Source organism: Eleginops maclovinus, chromosome 20 (assembly GCF_036324505.1).
Source record: "Eleginops maclovinus isolate JMC-PN-2008 ecotype Puerto Natales chromosome 20, JC_Emac_rtc_rv5, whole genome shotgun sequence".
NCBI lineage: Eukaryota > Metazoa > Chordata > Actinopteri > Perciformes > Eleginopidae > Eleginops > Eleginops maclovinus.
Genome location: NC_086368.1, coordinates 27,850,170 through 27,869,508, shown reverse-complemented (window position 1 = coordinate 27,869,508; position 19,339 = coordinate 27,850,170). Strand labels below are relative to the sequence as shown.

Sequence of the window (19,339 nt, the reverse complement as noted above, 5' to 3'; positions counted from 1 at the left end):
CCACACATACTGTATATAGGGCAGTCCGTAGTGACCATCAGGATTCATAAAGGTAATCTTATTATCCATTCTCATCTTCCAGGTGGTGATTCTGCTCAACGTGGCCAGCCTGATGGTGCGCTGGCTGTGGCGAAGAGGTCTGGATCCAGACAACTTCTCCATCCCTTACCTCACGGCTCTGGGCGACCTGCTGGGGACGGGCTTCCTGGCTCTGAGCTTCAGACTGATTCAGATGTTCAGTTCTGCCGGGACTTGAGTTTGAACACAGACACCCTGAGGGCATTGTTCTCTATATGCAGTGGCTGCTGAAACACCCTTGCAAAAAGCTCATTGGGTCTCAGAAGGAAGGTGCTAATTAGAAAACAGCTGTTATATGTGTGCCTCAAAAAAGTGGCTCAAACAAACACAGAATGTGGGGATGAAAAAGTGGACTTTTGATCTCCTTATTTGCTAATACCGTGCAGTAGTTGTGCTCTGTACCAATCAATAAACCTCCAGCTTGGCTCTGTAGAAACAGCCACTGTTACACATCTGTACTCCTATTAGACTGCAAAAGGTAGTATTAAAGGTAGGCGTCAGATGTTTTGTAGTGGGGACGTATGAGGAACTTATCCATAGTCAGTGTGTTACAATCATAAGAAGCGGTCAGCCGGCCCACATCTGCATTTAATTTATTTAAATGTAAGATGTATTAAGAATATCTTCCCCTCTTCACCGACAGGAAACTGAACTTGTTTTCTTCCGTGACATCACTGTGTAACACTCGTGCTTCTATTGTCTAGCGCTCCAACCAGGCTCCAACACATTGTACTAGTAGGCTAAAGGGGCGGGACAGCTCTAAGCGGTTGACCAATCACAACAGAGCCGGCCAGCTGACCAATCAAAGCAGAATCTGGGCTCTGGTTTCAGACAGGGTGAAAAGAGGTGCTGCAGCACAGGCAGTATGAGAAAAATAAAGAGCTTCCTGAACATTTAGAAAGGAGATAGTCACAGTAGAGTCACAAAATACTGATATGAACCTGAAAATGAGCAGAATATGGCCCCTTTAAAGTGAAATGTATTGTTTTAAGTAGCTGAAGTAAGTTTTGGTTACAACCTCAAAGCGCTTTACACCACACAAACTTACCTACTGATGGCAGAGACTACCAAACAAGGTGCCACCTGCTCATTAGAAGCAATAAACACACACACACACCACCTGGAGCTCTTCGGGGTTCAGTATCCCTCCTGTCTGTCTGTCACTGACTGTAGATAAGCACCAAATACCGCCTCATAATGTCAGAAATATCCCTTTAAGGCAATAATTATATATAAATGTGTAAATGTCTATCAACACAAACAGATGCTGCACCGTCATGATGAATGTTTATTTCCTGTAGTCTAGGTTTGTGCCTTTTAAGCCGTGATGAGCCTTTATTCCTTTCTCTCCTGGGGTTTTTATGAACTCTGGTATTTGTATTCTTTGTGCAGCACAGTCTGTTGTATTTAAATATATATTTTCTGTTCTATTTTTGTCAACAAATGAGTTAGTATGCACCTCTCTAATATGGTAATGGTTTGATATGCACTTTTAGAAGAAATGCTCGTCTTTACTGACCGGGGAACGGCCTCCAAAGATGGTCCTATTTTCACATCAAGCACGACTGAAGGAAATCAAGGCCTAATGTGTCATTGAAATAAACAACTGAATTCTTTACTCTGAAGGATATCTGTGTAGTGTGTCAGGTAGAGGGGGTGCTACTTAAAAAGCTATTTCCAAACCAATAAACACAACTTTTTTTTGCTGAAATGCATTTATTGGAAAATTGTGAGAGAAACTATATATCTATTTTGGTTTGTCCGACCGGAGGAGTCAGCAATAATACAATAAATAAAAACAATAATTGTTACAGAACATGTTTTTTTTTCTACACAAGTCACAGTCACAAGAGTTGTCTTTGTCTGCCGGTGGGGGTTCAAGATAAGGCCCGCTGTCCGTGGCACGCACGTTTGGAGACATTCACTGTCTGAATTAAGAGATGTGTTCAATTAAGATTCTGCAGATTAACATGTGTCGTGCAAATTACACTTTTGAGAACAGCAGATAGCAACTGAGATTGAAGGGTTTTTCACACGTTCAGGCAGTGACCGACGCCGCCTGGATCACCGTGTACAGTTAGATAAGATTCGCCCTCTTTAGGCAACAAGTGTCCTGTTGAGAATAAAAGTCTTGGTGAAGTTCAGTCTGTAAAAATGGATTCACTTTGGATCTCCAACAGTGTCTGCAGTGTCACAGAGAGAGAAACCCCTCAAAAGCATCTCTCTTACAAGAGTCCAGGCTCCACAGCCTCATCTGAACTTGAGGTAGGCTGGTATCGAGTAGTTGAAGAGCAGGAAGTCCATGCGGTACAGGTTGTACAGCTTCTTCTGGTAGAAGGGGCTGATGTTGTTGAAGAACTGCGCCGCCATGTCTCCCGTAGTCCTGGTGCTCTTGGACGAGGTGGGGAAGCTGACCTGGTCCTCCACCCCAGCCAGCTGCAGCACGTAGCGGGAGTCCTGCTCCAGCGTCTCGTATTTACCCACCACGTCGTAGTGGATGAGGCAGGGGTGGCACAGCGAGTGCACCCGCTCCCAGTGCTCGTTGAAGGGCTCCTCTCGCTGGGTGGCCGGGTCCACGAGGTAGTACACGAACTCCTCGAAGGAGACGTCGTTGCCTCGCTCCATAGCTTCCGGCTGCGGGTCGGGCCGGTGCCGCCGCACTATCTTAGTGCCGTATCGTTTATGAAAAGCGGTGTTGTAGCTCCGCGTGAATTTGTTGCGGTACGCGGACACCAGCCGCTCGAAGGGCTCCCGCACGAAGACGAACTTCAGGTATGAGCGCAGGCGCTGGTTGATCTGCGAGGTGGAGTACTCCGACAGCGTGCGGAGGTTCCCCGAGACGTGGGCCTCGTTGGCCGGGATCGCCAGCGGGTCGCGGTGGGAGCCGGAGACGCCCGTGAGGACCATGAGGACCCGCTTCCAGTTGGTGCAGGCCACTTTGGGCACGTAGCAGTACAGCAGGCCGTGCTGGTCGTCCACGATGACGTGCTTCAGGTCCTCGGGGATGAGGACCCTGCGTTTGCGGGTGTAGGAGCGGCAGGCCTCTTCTAACACCTCCCGTCGGCCCTGATGGATGGCCTGCACCCCCGACTCAGCCTGCAGGGAGAAGGAGAAGAAGGATCAAACAGGAGGAACTATTTATCTGCAGGACAACCTGTCACTAGTAGCTTGTATTATTGGGCCAGCCACCAGAATACTTCTACAAAAGCAGTCATTTTCCTTTCATAGTTTTGATCATTACTTTATAATAATAATTCAATTGTACTCGAGACGTACATGGCCAAATGGGAAAATACAGATTATTATTTACAGTGCAAGACCACACTATTCAAGGCCTATTGAAGAGGCCCTATTATCCCATCTGGGGTTTCCCCTTTCCTGTAGTGTGTTATATAGGTTTTTAGTGCATGTAAATGGTCTGCAAAGGCTAAAATCCCCGTGTTCCCTCCAGGGAGTTTCTCCCCACTTCCCCGCTTCTATTGGCTAGCGCTCCAACACATTGCACGTGATATGCTGAGGGGTAGGACGTCTCTAAGCAATCGACAAATCACAATTAAATAGCTAATCAATCAGAGCAGACTGGGCTCTGGTTTCAGACAGAGGGTGAAAAGAGGTGCTGCAGCACAGGCAGGATGAGAAACATAAAGAGCTTTTTGAACATTAAAGCATGGAAATACATCACAGCGTAAAATACAAATATGAACCTGAAAATGAGCAGAATATGACCTCTTTAAATTCTCTGAGAAAGTATATTTACAGACATTTCTCCTCTGGAGGTCTTCATCATAGTCCATCCCCGACATCCCCATCATACCGCCTTAATTAAACTCATGAGTCAGCCAGTTCAGCCTGGCCTCCTCGTGGCACAAACGCCTTATTTACTTCTTTCATTTACTCAGCCTGGCTCACCACTGCAGCGGTCGGAGCCCGGAGTCCCTCAGTTTGACTCGGTGCCTGACACGATGTGTGGCTCTGTGTTTACTGGCAGACATCAGAGCATCAAGGAAGCACCGGACTGGCCAAAGACTGCAGAGCCAACACTGACGCTTCTCTCCGCCGACCGGCGCTCTGTATGTTTACGACACTCTATAATTCTGCCACTTTGAATCCCTTCATGTGAGCATTATGTGTGATTCACTAGGGTCTCCTAAAGGGAATTAAAATAGCCACCAGGATGCACAACTAGACAAACACGCCATTCAAAGAGAAGTCTTCTAAAGTGTGTTGAGCAGATATAAACGCGTGTCAAATACAGTAAAAAATACACTTATATTCAAACCGAGAATCATAAGGCAAACAAATCCATATGATTTGAAATATAATTAAAGCAAAAAGAGTGTAAATAAAAAATTCAGATTCAGAATTTCAAGAAAAAGTCAGAATTCTGAGAGAAAAGTCTTAATTCAGGGAAAAATTCCAGATTCTAAGAACAAAGTCTGGATGATTTTTACGTAGAATTCTGAGATCTGAGTTTACTTATTTGGCATTTTTCACAAAAGTAGGAATTATGTGAATAATTCCGAAATAATGGAAAAGTATGAATTTTAAGCAAAAGTCAGAATTCTAAGAAAAAAGTCTGGATTATTTTTTTCGAATAATTCTGAGTTTTCTTTTTTGTCATTTTTCGTAAAAGTCAGAATTTTGCAAAAAAAATCTGAATTCTGCAAAATAATAAGAAATCTGGGAAAAATTCCAGATTTTAAGAAAAAAGTCTGCTTTAATTTTTCTAACAATTCTGAGATTAAAATCAGTATTCTGACTTTAATCTGAAAAATAAAATAAAAAAGGTCAGATCTCACATTTTACTTTAACATCTGAGCCTTATCCTCTTCCGCAGAAAAGGCCGGATGCATGAGAGAAGAGAAACTAATACATTCTGAAACTCTATTTAAATACACATCTCAACCTCGTATCAATGCACTTCACTTCCCCTCTCATCCTGACAGCTTAGCATCTTACTACTGTTGAGGAAGCGCTTGTAGAAAGACGATAAATAACACAAGCGATTAAAATCAAATGATGTGAGCTGGAGCTGGTTAGCTTTCTGGCGTGTACACCTTCCTTCTCCTCATGGAGAGATTTAACTGGAAACATCTGTTGGAGCTTTTCAGCACTGCGCTCTCTCACAGAAACAGGGACTATCCAGAGCCAAACCCAGGGGCGTTTATAACAGAGAAATCCCCTCTAATTTGAAAAAGATAAACTGTAATAAACTCAACCACAACAACCACTTTGTACGAAGACTCAAATAAATAAAGCATGTTGATGTATCTCTGTTAGGTTACATTACTTCTATCCAAATACAACATGTATCAGAGCAGCCCGTGATGCAGAGACTCTATTGTTACTATCAGTGAGAGATGCAGATAAAAGGGAGGTTAAATTCAGGGTGCAGGAATGGAAATGTTAGATTATGAGCTCCAAACAAGTGCTGCACTATAACCTAATTTGATCTGTCAGTGTTAAATTATATCAGCTGCATCAACGTCTTAAATCCTGGAGGAGAGCGGTTCATTATGAGCACTCAGATATTAAATACTACTGATTAGGAGCTGCACTGATATTCAAATGTAATCAGAATTGCAATAGGGACTAGTGCAATATTCAAAAAGCAAGATGCATAATATTAGTTAACGAGGCTCTATTCTGCTTTTAGGGTTTTCCCGTCCATGTAATATAGGTTTTAGTGCATGTAAATGGTCTGCAAAGGCTAAAATCCCTTTGTTCCCCCCCTGCCTGAGATAAATAAAGACCTTTTCCAACATTAAAGCATGGAAACAAGTCACAATAGAGGCACAAATAACCGGAAAATGAGGCGAATATGTCCTCTTTAAGTCTTGTCGGACACAGAGGATCAGTAGAGTGAAATCCGTATTTTTCTCATTACTTTCTCTTCCTGTCCGACTCTTAATGGTATCCTTGTGCTGTAAAAGAAGAGCACTTTTTAGACCAATAAAACCAGGCTGCTTTGAACATTTTATGCCTCCCCAACAAAATCTGTTTCCTCTCTCCCCAACACACCAGCAGTTTACCAATCAGCAATCTTACAATACACTACAGAAATCAGAACATCCTGACCACGGGAAATCACTTTTACATCAGCCATGCACTCAATCAAACGCACCTCCTATAATCATCAGCTTGTAGTCTAATGGTCTTACAAACCAGTAAATCCTGCACAATAAATGTCAATGGAGTAATCCAACAAATATGGCTGACCTTTTGTTTCCTCCGTGGGTTAAAGCAACTTCAAAGACGTGAAAAATAAATCCGTCTAGATATCACAAAGACGAACCACTTAGCGGCTCGAAGAAAGGAGACACGATGCCCGGGGTTTAACTGAGACTTTATATATGGGCTGAGTATGGCTATGGGCTGGTATCAGATGGATTTCATTTGATTTATTGCTGAAAGGGGAAAGTCTTGCATCTATCCTTCAACTCCAGACCTCTGAAGAAGGGTCCCAGAGGATCTTACCATCGGATTTATGTTCAAACAAGCTGTATTTTGTGCCTTTTTTGTCCAGAAATGGAAAAATGTGCCTTAAAAACGGGCGTCTACCTTCCTGATTAGTTATGGATGAGTTGTGTTCTGTCAGCAGTTGTTAGACATTACTATAGATGCTAAGAAGGAACCAAATATGTCACAAATCCTATTATATAATGAATAGATTTGTAAAAAATGTACCTAAAAATGCATTTATGTTAATTTATTGGTCGATCTGTCTAACATCTTGCTCTTTCCTCTCCTGGAAAAGGACAGATTTTTAAAATCCATCTATGGGAAAAAACTGTTCTTGTTGCTAATCCTTAAACTGCCTGCCAGACGCTGCTCTGCAGGTCAATAGGTTGACGGTAGTTACAGTTCTGCCTGCGCAAATATATACATAAACCTTTATTGATTAAAGAGGCTCTGTTATTCTCATATTCAGGTTCATATCAGTATCCAGTGTCTCTCCTGGGACATGTCTCCATGCTTTAATGTTCAAAAAGCTCTTTATTTTTCTCATACTGTCTGTGCTGCAGCACCTCTTTTCACCCTCCGCCTGAAACCAGAGTCCAGTCTGCTCTGTTAGCTGTTGTGATTGGTCCACCGCTTAGCGATGTCCCGCCCCTTAACCTATCACGTACAATGTGTCAGATCGCTAGCCAATCGAGCGTGAGTGATGCCAGTAAAGAAAGGAGTCCAATGGAGGCGTTTCATGCCGGGGGGGGGGGGGGGATTTTAGCCTTTGCAGACCATTTACATGCACACAAACATATATAACACAATACAGGAAAGGGGAAACCCTAAAGGAACAATAGGGCCTCTTTAATGGTTGCACATGTGGTTCACTCCCATATGAGTAGTTTTGATGGGAAGTATTTCACATGTTCATGTTGTTTATTAGCCATCCGCCCAGTGTGTGTGAAGGCTTAATAAAAGTTATACTGGAGACTGTGGTGAGAGAGGACTGACCTGGTCTCCATCATAAAGCGTCTGCAGAGGACTCCTCCTCGACTTGTGACCGCTGCTCCTTTCACTGAGCGGCTCCGAGCCTGAGGAGACAGAACATGGGTCATGAGATCTGAGTGAAGATGAAGCAACAGTCAGATGCAACATAAAGAAATTGATAATAGCATTGCATTGTGAGACATTTACTGGGTATTCAATTTAACAATGAGCTCCACAAGGAAGAAGAGCAGATGGAAGACAAGAAAATATACATAAACGCAAAGAAAACGACTCCATGGTCATCACACAAGATATAGAAACAGACACATTCAAGACTAATTCACTACAAGTGTATCTTTTAAGTATCTCACACCCCTTTGGGTTTGAAAGATGTCTGTAAAAAGCAAAAAACCTATCAATAATACACTTTAAAAAGACACATTTTACGACTGGTTTTACTACTTGGTTTCCAACGTACAATTAACTAAAGACACCCATTAATCCACTTTAAGCCTTTCTGTGACTTGTAAAACGTTGATACTAGAACATAGCAGCAGGAAACAGAACACAAAGTACAATACCAAAGAGATTAAAGCAATCTTTGCATGGGAACAATAATGACAAACGTATTGGTTTGTTGTTGCCAGCAGTCAGTTTGGCAGGCCAGAAAATGACTTGTGCCAGACTCTGCATGATGAAGAGGAGCAGAGAGAGGCCAAAAAAGAATGAGATTAGATCTGGGTGTGTTGAGCAGCACGGCTGGATGATCTTTCACCTCAGCGTCATCACTCCACCCAAGATCATCTGGGCAAACACAGAGTGGCACTGTTCTGAGAAGAGCTGAGGTGATTTTTGTAGGGCAAATCCCAGAAGTTAGCATCGCACAGGTTCCTTCAACAGAGAGGCAATGGGACTTTTCCATTGGATCTAGGATATAGAATAAGCTATGCAGCAAACACATGGTGGTGGTACTTACACATTTGTGCAGCATTATGATACTGTACAAACTGAAGCAGTGTCAAATTGAAAAAACAACAAATATTATTTACTTTGCAAATTATATAAAACAAATTCATGTTTTATTAAGTTTGTACATCATAATTATCTTGTTCCATTTCCTCATTTTTATAATTTGTTGTATTATTGTTTTACACGTTTGAAATAGATCAAATCTAATTTTAAAAATCTAATAATCTGGTTCTTTTTTAAGTGTAAATGACATTTTCAGAAGCTAAATGCTAACATCAGGCTAAAACCAAACTACACTAAAGCTCACATGACTTCATGAGACTACAGCTAAGCTAAAGGCGGGATTGTGTTTGATGAGGTGGCGTTTTTATAGAGTCGGGTATAAACTGACACATTCTGTCTCGTAGAACAAAACATCCCTTAAGATTGTGTTCACCACAGACCTCATTTCGGGCGCCTAACTGAAGCCCAATTTAAAAAAAACATTGACTTCTGAGTCTTAAACATCAATCAATGTGATACTGCGTGAGTTTGTAAAGTATCATCATTCTCTCGATTCATTTCATTCTTATTTTTTGTATTATTGTTTGACATGTTCTCAATAAATCAAATCAAATCAGATAAAAAGTTTAAGTTTTTCCGAAGCTAAATGCTAACATTGGGCTATAACCAAACTACACTATGTTCACATGACTTCATGAGACTACAACTAAGCTAAAGGCGGGATTTTGTTTGATGAGGTGGCCTTTTTATAGAGTTGGGTATAAACTAGTAGAACAAAAAGTGCACATCTCTCAAGCTCGAGTCAACCACAGACTTTATTCTGGGCGTCTAACTAAAACCCAATTTAAAAAACCCATTGACTTCTGACTCTCAAACTGACTGGCTGTTATGATATCCACTTTCCTATTTGGTTTTGCAACAAAACCCTGTGCTAGAGACAACATTCATAGAAAGAGATAAACACAGAAATCCCAGAGCAAGCCTTGCCAATGGAGTAAATATCTGCATGCAACCCAAGGCTGCGAGTAGGGAATAAGCAAGAAGAATGAAGAATGTCTCAACTGCTCATTTCACCGATCCCATTCTTCATCATTCAAGCCAATAGGAAAAAAATCCTATTTACTTCAAGATGTTTTTTATTGCTTTCAAAGAGCCTTGTTGAATAATCCGTACCCTCTCTGCAATGTATGCGCAGTCATTACGCTCGGGAAATAGCTCAGGCAGCAAAAACATTTGTCATCTGTTTGAAAATGAAGTGACAAGTACATGGGACTTTATTCTAATAAGTGGCATTGATTCAAGAGCCCAATCACGCCAAGGGGAAGAAGCACATACAATTATAGAACTGTGTGTGTGTGTGTGTGTGTGTGTGTGTGTGTGTGTGTGTGTGTGTGTGTGTGTGTGTGTGTGTGTGTGTGTGTGTGTGTGTGTGTGTGTGTGTGTGTGATACTTTTTCCACACTGTTGTGTGAGCAGAACAGTCATGTGTGCCAAGCAGTTTATGAGCTGTAAGCTCACTGACACACTCATGGTGCAGACAGCCTATGAGACATGTACAGTACTGACTGTTTATCCAAACTAAGGAGGAATAATTGAGTATGAGAAGAGCTTACATTGTCATTTGTGCCACCTGAAAGATGTGGTAACTGCTTTCTATCCGTCACAGTGGACAACTTGGTGTGTATCATGAGACTTCAACAGCAAAAACAAGCTGAAGAATCATTGATTCTAAAAGTTAGGATGACATATAACTTGACTAACAAGGCTAGTTGGTGCAACTATAGCCTGTAAGCTAACAGCTAACATATGAATCAGCCAGGTAACACTGGTCAGTCAAATAAGCTTCTTCTTCATCATCTTCTTCTTCTACGGTTTCTTAAACACGATTCTATTCAATAAAAGTTATTGAAAAGGTCAAATAGATCTCTCTAAGCTAACTTGCTTGCTAGCAGTCAGTGAGCTAACAGTGAGCTAACAGTGAGCTAACAGTGAGCTAACAGTGCTTACTCACAAAACAGTACAGTTCACACATTTTATTCAAAGTACTTTTATTTGTACTATTTACATCTGTCTCACATCTGTCTGCGAACCATTGTTTGAGGAGTAGTTTATGAGGAGATTAAATAACTGAATACTGACACAACTTACACATTTGATAGCTTTCTGTATTTTGAACTCTGGCTCTATCTTCTTTCAAAGGTCAACAATGTAAAGTAAGGGTGTAACGGACCATTGATCTGGATGGGTTCAATAAAAAACAACCCATAGGAATGACTGTAAGGCTAAAACTTCAATGAATATTGTGATGGAAATTCCACACTTAATCACCTACTGGTAAGAAAAGAACAAATCTACAAGCTTCAAATCAAAGTTGTGTTATTTAATAAAAGTAGAGCATTTAACAGAATCAAGTTCCGGCTGGAGGCCAGATTACCTGCACAACCAAAGTCGTACAGGATCTGACCCCTGATCAAACATTAAACCAGATTCTTAAAGGGAAGGAAGAAGGGGAACAGCCAATCAAATTCTACATTACAGGGTATTGGAAAACAAGTTGGCCAGAGGAGCAAACTGCATACAACAAAGCAATTTACTTAACAGAGGGGTCAATGTGGGCCAGACGGCCGAAAACTTGCATAAATGGTAATTATAAGCCAAACATAACAAAGGTTAAAGAGACAGCCATTTGTCTCTCTAAGGAAGTCAATATTTTAGCAGCTTGATGTGAATTTCATTAGTGAGATGTGGATTGAAACTGCGGGAAAGTCGACCTGCAGATGAAACTTACAGTGACATATATACAATTAAATGGGACTATCATAAATGTATAAGATAAATATCATCATCTTCAGTATGCACCTTTATTTTGAAATCCCCATGGCGCTTTTCTGTCAGCATTTTCATCCAAGTGCACATCCTTCCTAAACATCTGAACATTGCTAACAGCCAAGAAGGTGATGGAAGCAAGTCAAGAAAAAACACAATGAGGATATTGACTCCCCTCTGTGGAAATAATCAGCAAAGAGTTGGGTAATATATTGGATTTCCAAGAAAATCTAGGCCAACAGACAAAACACACGCCGAATGAAACAAACCCAGTTCAACATAAACTTCACAGAAAGCTAAACAAACCTCAACTGAATGATGTGTTGTTTGATTAAAGAATCAATACAATGACGGAGCGTGACGAAACTCGAGATTTATATCAATACTGTCAAGATTGCTTTGAGAGTATTTACAGCGTCCAAATCAATCCAAACTTCTGCCATTCGATTCATTGCATTGGCCTTTCCAACGTTTAAAATGCAGCCATCCAGACCTTATTGTTAGTGACTCACAGTGCAAATGATGCCTTATTACACGACTGGACAGAGGAAGGTTTTGTCCTCTGCCTTGAGCTACCAAAGTTGGTGGAGCATTCTGCTTCAGTACACTGAATTATTGTCCAGTTTTCTAAACACGTAACCAACTTCCTAATGGAAACAACTGGTGATTTAGGAACACATTTAAAAACAAGACCGCTCCCAAAGCCCTCTTTTCTACCGCGATTAAATAAAAGGACCAGTCAGCGAGAGTCTGAAATTATTTGGGATGAGACAAATACCTGCAGTGCAACTAGCTGAGATGGCACAGCTCAAAGAGGGCATTGTGTGTCGTCACTGCCCTGCTAATGTGGCATTACTCAGCAAGCGATGACATCCATAATCCACATTTTAACTGAAGTATTTCACTTGGATGTCAGGTGAAGCACAGAATGAAATATAGTGCGCTGAAGAAGTTGGACGGAAAACGGAAGAAATGTCTCCAAAAGTGATCAAATAAAAAGCTATGGGACTCGGGCCATGTGCTATTCTAACCAAACACTATGTCAGCTGTTAGCTCAAATTCCTCCTCTGAGCAGATTCACCAACCCCACCTAAGGCCTATTCAAAGGAAGGAGGAGTCCTGTTGGTTTAACCCTGTCTAGACCCAGCTTTCCCCCTGCATCGCACAGAACCGAGGGCTTCGGAAATGCAAAAATATAGAAAGGCCGATGTGTTCCTGCTGTCCGGGCCATAAACGGAGCTCTGTGTTTAAGTTCCACTGGGAAAAGTAGGGGCCCCCTCCCCCGCTCCTTGGCCTCCGCTGCCAACGAGCAACTTCACTGAGAGACACTGTACAAGGGGAAGCCTGATCCTTTTAGGCCACAAATGTGTGTGTAAAGGGTGTTAGTGCAGAGGCCTGTGGGGGGTGTAGTGTCTGTAAATGGGAAGCATGTGTGCAGATGTGATTTACGAGTCTTTCTGATCTCATTCAGAGACAAAGGAAATGTTATTTGGCTCATTTGGGTATCCAGTTGCACAATCAAGCACACCTGCACTCAATTTAAAAGTTGTGCAAAAGTCTTGCTGCCGTTAATTGGTTGAGAAACACAGATGTTGCAACCCTCTGTTCTTCCTGGATCCTCTCTAATGTTTAAATCATTAACTGGAGAGTTGACTGCCTGCCACGCTCTGCTAAATAATCTACTAAGAGCCTATCATGTTCCATGAAAAAAACTTTCCCATTTTTGTCCACTGAGACTACAGGACACAAGAGTACTTTGACACACTGGTGCTTTGAGCTACATGCTAATGTCAACATGCTAAAATGCTCACGATGAAGACTGATGTTAAACATGTTTGCCAAGCCGAATGGGAAAGAGCAGCAAGACTCAGCTGATGTTGATGTTTGCTGATCATACGCCAAAGGGTAATGATTCCTTGATTGTAAACATTGTGGTCCAGATAATTCCCCCAGAGATCTCCCCATTGTTGTTTAACTGCTCTTTATACCCCTCCTCCCAGATCAATTATCCATGGGAATCTATGACTGTTTAATGCAGATTCTTTAGTCATGTTTTTCTGAAGGAGCACACTGTTGCATTTCACAACACAGGGTTGCATAACAACTGCAAATGATCATCTGTAGGCAATAGGTTTCTTTTCAAGTGGAACATATTGTGGCTCCTACTCTTTAAATTACAACAAGGGGATGAAATAAACTGTGGTTTCTAGAGAAGCCACAGCTGCTGTTTGTCGTAAAGAAGAGACAAGGAACATCAGAGGCTGATTGGAGTGGCTTTTGGTTTGGTATTGGCAAATTGTGTGCTAATGGAAGGGATAACTGAATACTTTGACCCAATGGTGGTGCTTGGGAGAGTCAGAGGGTCACCAAAGTCTTTAAGATTCATTCTAGACTTACCGTTTGATATTTATCCAGACACATTTAAGCCTGGATCATAGTGATGGGTGGACTGACTGCTGTAAGTGTGACTAACCACACAGTCAGCAGCCCAGTGACTTGCGTAAAACAGACATCTGTGGAGTTGAGCAACACCAATACGGAAAGGATAAACCTGCAAATGAAATTACGTCAGGATTTCGGCTCTGGAAGCAGATGGTCTCCAAGAAAGGAAACAAGAACTGCAGGGTATTTGCTGAATCATCCGCTCTTGCAGCTCAGTGTCATGAATATGCAGCTGGCTGGAGGCTGAAACAGCAGGGCCACCCTGGCCTGTCAAGAGACAAAACCGGAGGGTCTGACAGCCGAGGAGACACTGAACTGATTGCAACTGGCAGCTCAAGGGTATGAAGACAGGGTCACAATGCTCCCATGTAGATGTTCTGTTCGGTTTGTGATTAGACGATTGCGAAATCAACAAATCTGGGACATTTGGGAGACGGATGCAAAATATATCCCCAAAAGCCTTGGAGCATATTTGGTGTTGCATAACAGGTGTTCAAAAGTATCTGAAAACACTGAACAGTTTATTTTTGAGACTCTTTTAGGGCACCAAGTCAAGCCCAGACAAGGCAGGTATGAGGTCAGGGTACCTCTCAAGTACAGGGGGTATTGACAGTAGCCCCGAGCACCGAAAGATAAGTCTCTGTCTTCCTAGTAAGAATGAGCAACCGGATAACCATCAGCTCACATCTGCGTCTGTAAATGTTACAGGCTACGTGAAAATCAGTGTTCCAGGGTGAGTTGAGTACAAGAGAAGTAGTAAAACATAACACATTCCAGATCATGCTGCCTTTTTCCTCCTCTGTCCTTGTGTCTGTGTTATAGAGAAACTGCAGCTGCCCTTGTAGTAAAGACCCCCGACGTTAAGAGAAAAGCTCATCTCAATGAGTCATGTCTTCTGGAACGGAGTAAAAATGCTTGTAACTCCCAAAAGAAGGACAAAGATGTGTCAGACCAGGCCAAGGTTTTCCATAATAACTCTATGAACTTAAGATGCAATGTCTTAAATCAAGATACTGAATGAAACACGTGGATCCGTGTTGGAAAAAAGTGGAATTATGTCACACCAAAAGGCTTATTCAGCACACTTTTAGGACCCACTAGTTAAAATGGTCAGTTATTACATCGTGGGAGGCATTTCATTATCTGTAAAAGCACTATTTCCATCCATTGTGTCTACCACAATGCAAAATGCATGACATTTACAGCAAACCCACTCTGCATAGATGTAATTATCCCACATTTAGATAAGCGCTGTGGGTGCTGTGTGCCAAAAAGGGTGACAATTTTTGAAATGATGACATTTTGTCACTGTTTCTCGGACCTGGCAGTGCATTCCTTTGTTTTGTGGCTGCCCTCGTGCAGCTTTATATAGTAGTTGAGCTAACAAAATGACCTTTAGCCCAGATGGAGCAAGAAAGGGGAGTTAAAGGTGTTCTAAATGTAAATGGGACAGACAGGCTGCATATCTGAAACCAATTTAAACTGATTTAAAGCTGACAGCGTGGCTTTTAATGCCTGAAACATGAGATGCATTGGGTTTAACAAGCTACTCAACCTCTTCTAAGATGCAAAATAATCACCTTCAGATGTTCAGGCTGTAGCGCTGATACACCGGCTTTTGTCTATGCATGGGTTAACCGCCAACCACACATATCCTGTGGCTCTGTGGAGGTTGGTTGTGCCTGTACACGTGTCCAGAAGGCCTCTCCAAAGTGCAATTAGACACCAAATCCGGACAGTATATCAAGTTGGGAAATATATTCAGCAGAAGACTAAACACATAGGGACTTGTTTTAAAGAGAAACCACCAGAGGTTTTTGCCTCTGCCACTTTTGTTGATGTTAGCATTAAAGATAGCTTCGTCTCTTGACATGTTTTGTGATGGTTTCTTCGTGCAAAATCAGAGGTTCCCATTCTGACGTTGGCCAGGTATGATTCGGCCTTCATGTGCTGGGTATTGTATACTTTGTAACCCTCCAATTACAAATGAAAGAATGCAAAGGAGGCCACTCACAACACAGCCACTTATCGTGTTGTATTCCTTTGTAGAAAATGTCTGTATTAGGGCCCCAGCGTTCACATTGAATTTAACTAAAGTGAACTTGAGGCTTCGCTCCATCGACCGACTGCTAATCATCTTGACGTCGCTGACCTTTGAGAGAAGTGAGAAACCAGGGTGCTGTTCATTACGCTAATACATGCTTCCTCTCCTCCAGTGACCCGGAAATCTATTCCTGCTCCACCGTCACGGAGGATCCTACAAATCCCTCGAATGCACTTAGAGGTGAGAGAAAAGGGGTCTCCAGAGGAGATGAGACTAAAGAGGGTTGACACACAGCTGTTAGAATATGCCACTCCACAAAAGAAGTGGCACAGTTGGCAGTATCATAGGTTTCCTTGAATTAACTCCACACTAAAACCAGCCCTGGCTGAAACTACAGGCATCTTAGGGGTTGAAACACACATTTATTTGGACCTTCTTTCCAACTGGTGAAGAATGGCATGTCTACACAGCTTCGTACCAACGTCTGGAACTGCGGCAACAACAACTTAACTGGAAAAGAACGGCAGCACTGATCGAGGTTTCCTGTAACTGTCCAGGTCTGTTTACAGTTTATTTTCCATTAACCAGTCTTAACACTGACAGAGCCCATACTGTGTTCTCGGTAGTGTTCACTTCCTGTCTGTCTTCTTCTGCTGTTCTCGTTAGTGTTTACTTCCTGTCTGTCTTCTTCTGCTGTTCTCGTTAGTGTTTACTTCCTGTCTGTCTTCTTCTGCTGTTCTCGTTAGTGTTTACTTCCTGTCTGTCTTCTTCTGCTGCTCTCGGTAGTGTTTACTTCCTGTCTGTGTTCTTCTGCTGTTCTCGGTAGTGTTTACTTCCTGTCTGTCTTCTTCTGCTGTTCTCGTTAGTGTTTACTTCCTGTCTGTGTTCTTCTGCTGTTCTCGTTAGTGTTTACTTCCTGTCTGTCTTCTTCTGCTGTTCTCGGTAGTGTTTACTTCCTGTCTGTCTTCTTCTGCTGTTCTCGTTAGTGTTTACTTCCTGTCTGTGTTCTTCTGCTGTTCTCGGTAGTGTTTACTTCCTGTCTGTGTTCTTCTGCTGTTCTCGGTAGTGTTTACTTCCTGTCTGTCTTCTTCTGCTGTTCTCGTTAGTGTTTACTTCCTGTCTGTGTTCTTCTGCTGTTCTCGTTAGTGTTTACTTCCTATCTGTCTTCTCTGACGTCCGACGCTATGTCTTTCACTGTCTGTCCTTCTCTCCCTTGATCCTCTTTAGCGACGGTCATTTTTTTCCTCAGCAGCGGTGTATTATCAGGTATTAATGACTTCTGAAATGTCCAAATAGACCAATCAGAAACAAGTATTCAACTACGCCGTGTAATAAGCCACGAAAACAGTGGGCACGGAAACACCTTCAAAGGAACATTCTGGTGTCATGGACGTTCTTACACCAAAGAACGTGTCACTAATAACTTTAACAATTAAGTGTCCAATTAAGAGAAGCAGTGTGTGGGATTTCATGCCTAACCAGTGGTGAGATTGCATATTGCAACCGAATGAATGACTCCCTGCTAACCCCTCCCTTTTCCAAAGTGTAGAAAAGGCCTTAAACTGAGTCATGCTAAGCAAAGCCTCCAAAACTTCAATACAATCCAGGCTTTATTAATCCCATTACATTATATGTGTGTATTCTTTTTGGCTGTGTGAAAATGTGTGCTGTGACAGAGCTCTTTTCTTTTTAGCAACAGCAGCCATAACAATAGAAGGTCAATTGGGAAGATACAATAAAGTTGAATGTAACAAAGTTGAACTGCGATCTGAAACAAATGTCTCAGGCAAAAGGAAAGAAACAGTGGTATTCCAAAATAAAAGGACTATTTAAAACCGCAGAGGACATATCAAATGTACCCGACCACAGAAAAACTACTGGAATGCATCTCCAACGACAGACCGATAAACACTGTACAACCATCTAAGGGATTCAAGGTTTTCACTCAACTGGAATGCCACTTTCTTTAGCAGAGTTTTGTGGCAAATCGTTTTCCAGTAGTACGACGGATGGAATCTGTCCCCACAAGAGGCTGGCCTTTCATGGGATCCTAATAACTCTGCATGCCCCGTGTCTCACATCACACACATCCAGAACTGACTGACCTTTCTCCCTCTCTTAAAAAGCACTCCTCACAGTATGGGCTATATAAGCTTTTTTTGGCCCATGATATGGCTTGGCATGTCTGAATGAGGCCATTGTATGTGGCAAGAGAGGGACCTGGAAGAGGTGGAAACAGATCTCAGCGAGGGCCAACTACGCTACCAGCCAGCTGCAACCTCTCCCAGCCTTCTTCTTCCTCCACGTAGCAGAGGAAACACTCCACTCATCACTAATGAAATTGTTCCCACACCGCGATATGTGGCACTCTGGGAAGTACTGCACGAGCTGGGGCGTACAAAGAAACACAAACAGAAATCCCTTGATGATGTTTTGCTTAAAATACTTTCTCCATTCATTTGCATCAGGTTGGCCTTACAGCACTGACATGAATGGGTGTCATTATTATGACCCCTCGAGGCTAGCCTGTTGCACAGTGTCAAGATTCAGATTCAATAATTTATTAGCATTTCAATTAAACATTGATTGTCTTTGTGGAGACACAACAAAACACACCAGAATAAACATAAAAATACTCCGACAAAATAAATTAAATATCACCCCACACAAATCCAACATTTCTTTTGCCCAAAATGTGTTTTTAATGAATGAAATCTATGTTGAAAATTCATATTTACTCTCAGAATAAAATAAACACCCCACCGGATTTCAGTTTTTCGATATCATGTCAATGTTTAAAATATTTTCATTATTTTAACTTGCTTGAAGATGACTAGTGGGTTTGTTTTAAAATCCTGAAATAAAAGCAGTAAAATGTATTGCTTTCTTTCTGTATAAATGTAGTACTGATTAGATGGGAAAAACTCAACTTATAGTCTGAGGGTTGGTAATAAACTGCATTAATTACAATGTTTGACTCATTTCTATGCTGTCCTCACTGCTGTCAAGGCATTGCATTTGTATTGTCTTTGTTTCAGAATAAAATTAAAAGTATTTTAGCTGAGTTTAAGAAAGACTTGGTGCTCACCTGGCTTCAGGCTGCTGTTAAAGTACAGGATGACCATAATGAAACATCCCAGACACAAGGCAAAACCCATCCGAGTGACTTTGGGTTTCCTCATCCTGAGTCCCTGCAGGGTTCATGCGAAAGAGAAGCGTTGTTAATGTGCTCTCCTGGGTCTACTTTATCACCAATAGTAAGAGCATCGATCCGGCTCTCTGCCCTCCTCTGCTCCTCATCCTCCGGTACATCCTGGGGGGTCCAGAGCTGAAGCGGCTGCAGAAACACAGTCCTCCGGTGCTCGGTCTCACGGTTACCGGGGACGTCAGCTCACTGTGTGCCCGGTGAGAGAAACTGGAACAGGCTGCATTTCTGTCAGTGGAGTCCGAGCAGGGCCCTCTGTTTGTGTAAGAGGGGGTATGGACTTGTTAACCCCATCCTCCCCAAACGTGAGCAGCGCCTCAGCCAACACATTGCAGCTGG

General features: G+C 42.2%; 2 protein-coding genes across 2 annotated transcripts in view; one reads left to right on the top strand and one right to left on the bottom strand.

The window, feature by feature from the left end:
• Positions 1-1,866, top strand: part of LOC134883366 (solute carrier family 41 member 3-like) — a 13,656-nt gene extending 11,790 nt beyond the window's left edge. The window contains exon 10 of the mRNA XM_063911695.1: positions 83-1,866. Coding sequence (XP_063767765.1) covers positions 83-256 — 174 coding nt within the window. The 3' untranslated portion in view covers positions 257-1,866. The remainder of the gene's footprint in view (positions 1-82) is intronic.
• Positions 1,781-19,339, bottom strand: LOC134883367 (carbohydrate sulfotransferase 11-like). Its single transcript, XM_063911696.1, has 3 exons — positions 18,884-19,339; positions 7,537-7,616; positions 1,781-3,174 (listed from the first exon to the last, which is right to left on the bottom strand). Exons 1-3 carry the CDS (start codon positions 18,975-18,977, stop codon positions 2,329-2,331), a joined length of 1,020 nt encoding a protein of 339 aa, XP_063767766.1. The 5' UTR covers positions 18,978-19,339; the 3' UTR covers positions 1,781-2,328.